Below are 9960 nucleotides of genomic sequence, written 5' to 3' on the forward strand. Positions count from 1 at the left end.
ATAACCATTTCTCAGCAAATTCATTATAGTTGAGATAAAAATATCCGAATCGTTCATGTGACTTAAAATTACCCAATTTTATATCATGTGTTACTGTAACTCACAACGCATCTTGTTATGTCTAAAATTCCCACAGTAATCACCTCCAATTAGCATACTTCTCCACCCAAATTAAGTTACCAATCAAATAAATTCTCCCAAATGAGAAGTGTATGCAAAGCAAGTTACGTTAATCCTATCATTATATAACTCCTATTTGTATTCTCCAGTTACGCTGTAGTATTCTCACCATTTTTTTCTTTAAATGATAACGGTGATAAAAAAAAGAATTCATGATTCAAAAGTTTCCATTTAAGAAATATAACAAAATCAGTTATGAATTTTTAAGCAAACAGCCCATACTTTTGAATGGTACGTTGAGACTCCACAATGGTGTGTGTGTGTGTGTGTGTGTGTGTGTGTGTGTGTGTTTGATACTATTTGCCACATCCCCCCCAAAATTAATCCCATAGAAATAAAAGGGAATGATAAAAGTCTTCTCAGGATACCTCAGTAGATGCTTTTAACTGATATGTCTATGCAAATATACTCAGTCACAAATGAAAGCTTCTTAGGCCTAAATTCTGAAAGGTGAGTGGGACTGTTAGAGACCTTCACTCACCTGGTAACCTATGCACTTTGATATGGGAAGGGGACTTTAGTTCTCCTCTAGTCCCTTTGTTTAGGATTAAATGAGACTTCAGCTTTGGTGTAAAGCTGTCAGCTGTCCTAATAAAGGATAATATACAAAAACTGGACTCTACAAATGATAGACGAAGGGAGGAAGACCTAGAAGTGGGTAGGAATAAAAGGGCAGCACTGAGCTCGCATCTGCAGAAAATGTCTAAGGATGGCAGACACCACTTAAGAGCAATGAGAGAAGATGTCTTAGTACATTGGTAATTAGACAAGGCAAAGATGGCCTCTGCCGTGCAGAATGGAGTCAGGGGAGGAGATGTCTGCATGCAGTAGACAACTGAACTAGAAAAAACAGAACTGTAAACAGCAATGATTCCCTATCTTGGGCCTGGCTAGCTTAGAGGTGGCTCTCCTATTATTGGGAAAAAATTTCATGAGGAGGTCCAATCATTAACACAACAAATTCCAATGAGGTCTAGGTTGGGGGTGGACCAGTTGCTAGAAGAGGAGGGATGAGGGCATGGAATCTGAACATCTTAATAAGTCATCTAGTAGCTCAGATCACTTTGGACATTCCTGGGGGATACACAACAGCTCACTATAACAACACAACACTCACTGATACCTGTTTGTTCCCCAAGACCAATATGACAATGAGTTTCTACCATCTTAGCCTACAGAGACATTATTTAGTCCAGGTTACAAAAGATTTTACAAAAGAGAGTTTGACTACATAGATATTTATAAAATGAATGTGGTTAAGAAAAAAGCACAAGGGCTGGAAGTCAGAAGAGCTGTGTTTCAGTCCTGGTTCTGCCACTGTTCAGCTGTGTGAACCTGGAGAAGTTGTTTAGCATCTCTGGGTCTCAGTTTTTTCATCCCTAGAGGATGATGCTGAAGCCCATATATGTTCTCCATGTTCTTGAGTGGGTCTCCAAATGGAAGCTCACTAGGGAAATATAAAAGCCAACGGAAGATGTGGCACCGAAACAAACTGGGTAACTCTAATATAACCACTCTTATAGAATCATCTATCCTCATAAAGGGACTTTTTGGCTACTGGTTTGATAAGTACTGTCAAAGGCCATTTATTTGTCACTTTCAAGAAAAGTAATTTTCAGATGCTAGTTTGGGAATAAGCTCACGAGGAGTCTCGGATCATTTCTAGTTTGAATGAATCATTATTTTTGGCTTGGTTGGAAGTGGTGCTAGATGAAAGCTGCATATCCTTCAGAAGTCACGATGATATGTCAGCCTTTATTCTAGCAGTGGTTGGTCTGGAACAGCTGCTCCATAGGTGTCAGTCCTATCTCAAACTCTAAACGATATTATTAATATCTTTATCCAAAATACACTTGAGTTTTATATACTTATTACAGGAGAGAAAAAAACTAATATTTGCCAAAGGCCTTCTATGGGCTAAGCACTTGCTAGGTGTTTTACATACGTTCTGTCATTTAATCCTCAAGGCAACTTTAAAAGGTAGGTATCACTGTCCTCATTTTACAGGTGAAGAAACTGAGACTCAGAGTGGTTATGACTTGCTCAAGTTTACAGCAGTAGGCCATGACAGACCTGAAACAGAAATTCAGGTCTTCTGACTTCACAGTCCATGTTTTCCCTTCTATATCATCATGCTACCTAGAAGAAAAAGAAATGAGGGCTAGTTAGCCAGCAAAGTTCAGGGAAAAGATATGCAATCAGTAAAGAGCTCACCCGTTCTATATCATTCTGCAATGTCCAATTTTCAAATAATTAGAATATGATAGAAATCTTCAACATTAAATCACTACTAAACATAAAAATCTGACTTTGATGGTCCATAAGGTGCTTTCAAATTCTGCTATGCCTTAAAGTTCTCACTAGCAATACTGATTATCAGTGCACTACAGATGTGTGGAAAAGAAAAAGGCAGGTAACAGAAGCCAGGTCACCTGCTTCCAGGATGCTGGGCACTGCACAGCTTTTATTACACCAGGTTAAGGAAACAAGTGGAGTCTATCAACACGGTCCTGCCTCTTTAAACATATATTCCAAACGTACATCCATTCTCATGCCCAATGGTGATGAAATCGATTAGAAAGGATCTCACCTTTCACCAAATTCTACGCTTAAAAGCCTAAAACAGTCATATCGTGGTGTACAATATTCTTGGCAGTCACAAGCTCCATCACGAACCAGAGCTGAAAACAACTAGAGAATGTAACAGGCATTTAAATGCCCCCTCGTTGGGTGGGTCAGACTGCATGAGGCAGTGTGGCTTTGTGGAGGGGACAGAGGTCCGGACCTGTGGCCAACGGCTGCTCCCAATAGGGTTACCAAAGCCAAGGTTCTTGGCTGGTCTGTTCCTCAGCTGTCCCGTTCCTCAGCTGTCCCAGCGCCTATATCTCCAGCAACATTAAACAATGAAATATCTACAAGTGACCATATCTAAGTAAAGAGCTCCTTATTTCAATCTCCAAGAAGTGGCCATTTTCAGAAAGACATTTCTTGACCTGCTAGAGCAGACTAGGATGAAAGTTGTACCGGAGGCTGGAGAAGAGCCCGATGTGTTTTACCAGGTTGGGCTCCACCACATAGGCCCGCTCTCCCTTGGCCCTCAGCAGCGAGTACAGTGCCATGTCCTTGCCAAAGCCCTTGTGGCAGTATATCTGGGACAGGTAGGTGAGTGTCCGGCGGGCCGCAGGGGCAGGGAAGAGCATGGCCGGGGTGCAACACTGTGAAGCAGGGACCACACTGTACAGGGAAGGGCTCAGCCGCCGCAGTTCCAGAAAATAGTGCCGGCCCACCAGTTCCACCAGACCCATGCTGTACAAGGAGAAGAAGAGCATGACGGGCCAGCTAAACCCCGGACGGCTGGCAAACCGCATGTATATCCAGGTCAGTAAGGGCCCTAGCAACATGCCCACACCGACCCACTCCAGGATCCTCATGGGCTCTGGGTTGATGTAGTGCTGGAGCCTCTCGGGATGATAGAGCTTTAAATAAAGGGCATCTCTAAGGTGCGGCTCAGAGAGGCGAGCCCGCAACAGGTGCTCCAAAACTGGGAAGATCTGCTCTTCTGGAATGGCGTCGTCTTCTACCATCAGGACGTAGTCTGGGTTGTAGGTCTGCAGGGAGGACTCCAGGCAATAGACATAGTCTTGCTTCTCTTTCTCAAATGAGTTGGTTGAAGGGTCGTCGCCATAATCATCCTCGGTGCCTTCATAGCGGTTGGCCACGGGGACGTACTTGGACAGCAGCTTGGCATCGAAATGGCTTACACTGCGCTCCACGTTGCACAGGAAGAGTTGGTGTCCCTCGCACTGGGGTCCACATTGTTGAAGAAGTCGGTGGAACTGGGACACCACCTGCAAGACGTAGTGGAAGCCAGGTTGCCTGTCCACAGTGATGATCGTGATGACCAGCCAGGGACGGGGCGTGGCCTGCCAGACGATGGGCACTGAGCCATTGGCGGAGGGCAGCTCCTCAAAGTAGTGGAGGGCAGCTTCACCCTCTTTCAAGCTTTGTTGCAGGTACTCTTGGCTCATTTGGTTCAGATGCCAATGGCGGAGATAGAAGTAAGAGTGTAGAAGCCGGTGGCAGGCCAGGGGGGCCAGCAGGCCAAACGTCACCACCGTTAAGATGAAGAGCTGGACAGCAGTGCTGCCCCAGGAGAGCCGCCTCAGCTTCCGGAGGAGCATGGCAGCTGGAGAGGTTGAGGTGCTCATGAGGTCACTTCTGGTCAGGTCTGGTCCCAAGAACAAACCATTCTGGACTGGACCGGAGGCCAAAATCAGTGCAAGTCAAACCTAAAGAAAGAGGAAGTAGAGAATGGTAAAGGGCTTTTAAAAAATCTGGGGCTTGAACTCAGCACATATCAAACCAGAAATTCTAATTTTAGGCTGCATAGCAACTAGAGACTTAAGTCTCCAGTACAGTATTCTTTGGTTGTATCTGTTAATGATCTTTCGAATTCTTTTATTATTTCTATGAGTAAGGAAACCTCAGTGCGTCTGACCAAGTCTCCATGCCTGCAGATGCTTAGTTAAATTTACAATGTGCCAGTAAATCACCAGGTAGTAAGATCATTATGTCAATTCAGCAGCTACATAAACTTGGGTTCTTAAAACAGATGCAAAAAAGCAAGGCTTGACACAAAGGAAATACACATTTAAAGTAAGCTCCAATGTAAGTACATTGTAAATATTTGTTGATGTAATTTCTGAAAACTGTCTTTTCTGCACATGCCAAACAAACAAACAAACAAACAAACAAACAAACACTATTTAGGGTTCCCTGAAATGTCTTTGTCAAAATCTTCTATTTCTATTTCTCTAATCTCATGCAACTATACTTAAAGTTGCATATTAATTTAATCTTGATTGTTCTCCCATTTTATCTTTTACAGAACTGCTGTGGAAACCAGTGAGGGAAAGGGTCTCCCATGTGCAAGCAAACTCTAGAGCTCCAGACTTTAGGAGAGAAGGAAATGTCTGAAGAAAGATCCATGAGCAGCTTTTCAGGGAGGGGAGGGGTGGGTAGAGACGAAGATGGAGAAGACAGTCGCATCTAGCCAGTTCCAGAAAAGAATGTTGCGTGACACAATGACAAACAGTACAGGCCTGGAGTCAGGTACATGCTGGTCTGAATCCCTGCTTGGCCACTCACTTGGTAAAAAGTCACTTCGCCCTCCACATCTTAGATTCCTAACCCCTAAAATGGAGACAGTAATAAAACTTATCTCATAGGTTTACTGTGAAGATTAAATATGTTACCGAGCAAAATAATGCAGACTAAAAATGCCATTAAATATATCTATATATACTACAACCTCAAGTAATACCTTGGGACTAAGTAGACCTAATGATCTACTGACTCACACCAACACAAACTAACAAACAAACAAAAAACAAAACAAAACAAAAAGCAGAATTAAAAGGAGAAAACCAGCACAATACCACTAAGGTCAATGCAAAACTCACTGAAGTCTACAGAACAGAGAGTAAACCTATTACCTCACAAGCGTAATAATTTGCACACATTCGGAAGAAAACAGCCTAGCTTGTGAATTATCTTGCAGGAAGGACTACCCAGGCACCAGACAAGGCTGCCATGGTGCAGAGTCTCTGGTGCTCTCAGATCCGTGCTCTCTCCTTCTTGGGCACACAGAAAGACCACATTTCTTAGCCCGTCTTCTTCTAGGTGAGGTCATGTGACTAGGGCTTGCCAGTAAAATGTGAGCAAAGTGATGAGTGTGACTTCTGGGCCAAGGTGGTTGAGAGCAGATGTGCCTCTCAACTTTCCCTTTCTCCATCTGCTAGCTGAACAAACAACCTCGATAGATCTAGAGATGGGTGGAGCCGCCAGATGGCAGGAGCCTGCGTCCTTGAATGGCTGCACGGGACAAAGATCTCTCCCACTGCTCACTTCCAAGAGTGGGATGTATTGTGAGTTATACATAAACCTCTGTGTCTAGCCACTAATGATCTTTGGACTCATTACAACAGTTAGCCTACCCTGCCCACTAGAGTTGTGTAGGATACCAAACCTCTCCACAGGACAGCAGGTCCTCAAACAATATTGTTTAGTTTTAACACTAATGAGATGCTGTAGGAACATAACTATTGTTTGTATCAACTAGTCTATGGTAAATTGGTTTCGTTATATGTCATTTTGCTTAAAGTGGAAGAGCCCATGAACGACATTAAGTGAGGACTTACTGTATCCTGACACAGTACAACTCAAGAAAGCAGAGAGACAAGTCTCATTTCGACAACAGAAACAGATTATACTGTGGGACTCCAGAAGTGAGACAGATTATCCCGGTACTAGTAAGCGATCTGAGTAGTACTAAAGAGAAAAATAAGCAGGGAGAGGTTTGAACAGCTCGCCGCCATGGCTTGCTGGTTTGTAAACTTCCAGAGTGCTGCAGGCAGGCTGCTTCTCTCTGTGATCTGCTCAGGTCACTGGAGCTAACAAATCACACAGCTGCACATGTCCACATCACTACTAGTGGAAGCCAAGGGTTAAAACTGGGCTGAGCTCACACTTCTCGTAACTTGGCCTTGGGAATAGAGTCATTCAGGTGGCCTCTGGCCTATCCTATTCTTCTCACCCTTGCTAGTTATTACCCAAGAGAACTGTATTCACTTAGAAGAAACGAAATACAGTCAACAAGATAAGGCAGGCAGCTTGGAAAATGCAAGGCACATATTAAATGCTAAGATGACAATGTGATTACAATGACAATGCAGAGCTCTGTGCTTTTGGTGTAAAATTACTATCTCCCCTCCTTCCCAACCTACTCTTCCAGTGACAGTTTTTGGTAAAGCAACATTGTGACACTTTATTCTAGATAAGTCCTAGGAGTGGGATGTTTAAGGAGTGTATGTGTGTGTGTGTGTGTGTGTGTGTGTGTGCGCGCGCACACGCGTGCTCACACAATTATCATTTAAAAACTGAATCTGATCATTTCAGTCTCCTGCTTAAAATCCTTCTTTAGCGTCCTATTGCTCTCTTTATAAAATCCAAACTTAGGATGGTTCACAAGGCCCTTTGTGATCTGGACCCCATCTTCTTCTGTCATCTTATTCTACTGCCTCGTCTTTCTCAGTATGTTCAAGACCAGAAGTTGGCAATGCCTTTGTGTAAAGGGCTAGATGGTAATATTTTAGACTTTGCAGGCCACATACTGTGTCTATTGCATATTTTTCTTAGACTTTCTCTTTTTAAAACTCTTTAAAAATGTAAAAACTATTTTTAGTGCTCCAGCCACAGAAAAACAGGCTGTAGGCCAAACCTCGCCTGCAGTACATAGTTTACAACCCCTGCTCTACTAGAAATACAATGCAAGCCAATATGTAGGTTAAATTTTTCTTGCAGCCACAATCAAAAATAAAAAGAAACTGATGAAATTAACTTTAATAACATATTTTAATGCAATAGATCAAAACTATTATGTCAACATGAAGCTAACATAAAAAGTTATTAATGAGGTATTTTACATCTTTTTTCATACTTAGTCTTCGAAATCCACTGTGCATGTTACATTTACAGACCAGCCACATTTCAAGTGTTCAATAGCTACATGCAGCCAGTGAGCAGGACAGCTCTAGACATGCCGATCTTTCATAACCTCGACTCTGTTTAGCTCATACTCATCTCCTGGCCTTTGCTCACACAACTCCCTCAGCCTTAAAAAAGGAGACAATCTGGCCATTTCTGACAACATGGATGAACCTGGAAGGCATTTCGCTAAGTGAAATAAGGCAGACAAAGAAAGACAAATACTGCATGGTATCACTTATATGGGGAATCTAAAAAAAAAATGTCAAACTCATAGAAACAGAGAGTAGAGTGCTAGTTGTCAGGGGCTGAGGGGTGAGAAGATAGGGAGAGGTTAGTCAAAAGCTACAAACTTCCAGTTATAAGATGAATAAGTTCTGAGGATCTAATGCATAATGTGACGACTGTAGTTGATAATACTGTATTTTATAAAATTGAAATTTGCTAAGAGAGTAGAACTTAAGTGTTCTCACCGAAAGAAAGAAAGAGAGAAAGAAAGAAAGAAAGAAAGAAAGGGTTAAAAATCTAAGCAAACTCTATGTACAGATATGGAAAATTTTTAAGATGCATCTTCGGCTAAAGTAGACATAAAAAAATATGTACATCATGATACTATTTGCATAAGAAAAGGGGGAAATAGACATAAATGTACTTGTATATACTTATGCTATCTTTGGAAGGATATATGAGAGACTGGCACCTTTGCCTCCGAAGAGAACTAGGTGCTTTAGGAAATGGGGTGGGATGAAAACTTTTATTAAATATCTATTTGTACCTTTGACTTAAAAGTACTGGCTTATAGAAAATAAATTTTCAATTTTAATATATTTAACATAAATATCATCTTCCTCCAGCAATTCTATCAGGAACAGTAGCTTGTTAGATTCCTTGCTAGCTCTTGGTTTGGTCAGCCTCCCCCATGAGAATAAACGCTCATGGAGGACAATGAGTTTATTTGTCTTGATCACCATGGATATCCAGCACCCAGCACTACCTGTCACATAAGTTTAAAGTCCACAATATTTACTGAATGAACAAACTGACTGAGGGCACACTCTAACACCCAGATATGACTGGAGAGGCCCTGAAAGCACCAAGTCCTCCCAGGCCCATGGCTTACTGCTTTATTTTCCAGGATCTTGCTAAGGAGCCTGGTGTGCTTGCAAGGCTGGCTCCAGAATATATATATACAGAGAGGCTTGTGTGTTCCAGGTAGATAGAGGAGAGGGAGAGGACTTTCTTGAAGCTATGTTTATGAAGCAAGCGTGATGATCTTCCTTAGATTTCAATATTTATTGGGATGGAAACTAAAGACCTTAGTGCTGGTATAAAATGGACATTTAATCTCAAGCAATTTCTCCACTGGAGGTAATAACATCATTAACATCTCAGAAATCCCTTGTTTTAAAAATATGGTGTGAGACTGCTGTTGTACTGGTGATCAGGGGAAGTGCAGAGATTCAGTTCTGAGGACACGCGGTTCCTGCCTACATTGATCAGCTCTTGCTGGGGTGATAAACAGCCCCAGATCTTCACAGCTTGATATAACAACATGCATTTCTCACTGGTCTGTGGATAGTCATGGCTCAGCTGGGCTCAGTTCCGGACTGCAGCTGAGGACCAGGTGGTTCCATATACCTCTCATTCCAGGTCAAGTTGCAGAACAGCCACCTGGGCATGCCTTGTGGTGGACGGCAGCTACATAAGAATCAAAATATGCAGATACACTTACAGCCTTGCTTAAGTGTGCCATAGATCAAGTTCACTCACCATCCACTGGCCAAAGCAATAGGGCAGAAAAGTCTACTCCTCCCACAAAACAGAGGAAGGGGAAAAGTGAAGATTCAATAGAAAGGAAGAGCAGCAGGCCAATTTCTAAGCCCTCAGAGAAAAAAAGAAAGGATCTAGCAATCTGCTCAGAGAGTCTGGGAAATTTCTAGAAGGCATCTGGTCTCCATATTATTATATACTGTTATGAGTTAGGACATGCTACAGTAATAACCCCCAAATCTCAGGGGTTTATAAGAACTTAGGTTGAATTCTTGGTTAAACTATTGATCCATGGTGGGTCAATTTTCTCTGCTCCGTGTCATCCATACTCCAGGACCCAGGTAGACAGAACTGTCTCTTACCTGAACATTGCTGATTTTGTGACAGAGGGTAAAGAGACAGATGGTAGATCACCAGCTGGCTCTCAAAGCTACAGCTCAAAAATGACACATATTGTATTCACCT

At 42.4% G+C, this 9960-nt stretch overlaps 1 protein-coding gene across 2 annotated transcripts in view; it reads right to left on the bottom strand.

Moving 5' to 3' along the window:
* TMEM246 (transmembrane protein 246) overlaps positions 1-9960 on the bottom strand; it is a 16106-nt gene continuing 6146 nt past the window's right edge. For both annotated transcript variants that reach the window (XM_011366284.2, XM_011366282.2), the window contains exon 2: positions 1-4469. In XM_011366284.2, the coding sequence (XP_011364586.1) occupies positions 3177-4388 (1212 nt within the window). In that variant the 5' untranslated portion in view covers positions 4389-4469 and the 3' untranslated portion in view covers positions 1-3176. The remainder of the gene's footprint in view (positions 4470-9960) is intronic.

This window comes from Pteropus vampyrus, unplaced genomic scaffold, assembly GCF_000151845.1.
Source record: "Pteropus vampyrus isolate Shadow unplaced genomic scaffold, Pvam_2.0 Scaffold123, whole genome shotgun sequence".
Taxonomy (NCBI): Eukaryota; Metazoa; Chordata; class Mammalia; order Chiroptera; family Pteropodidae; genus Pteropus; species Pteropus vampyrus.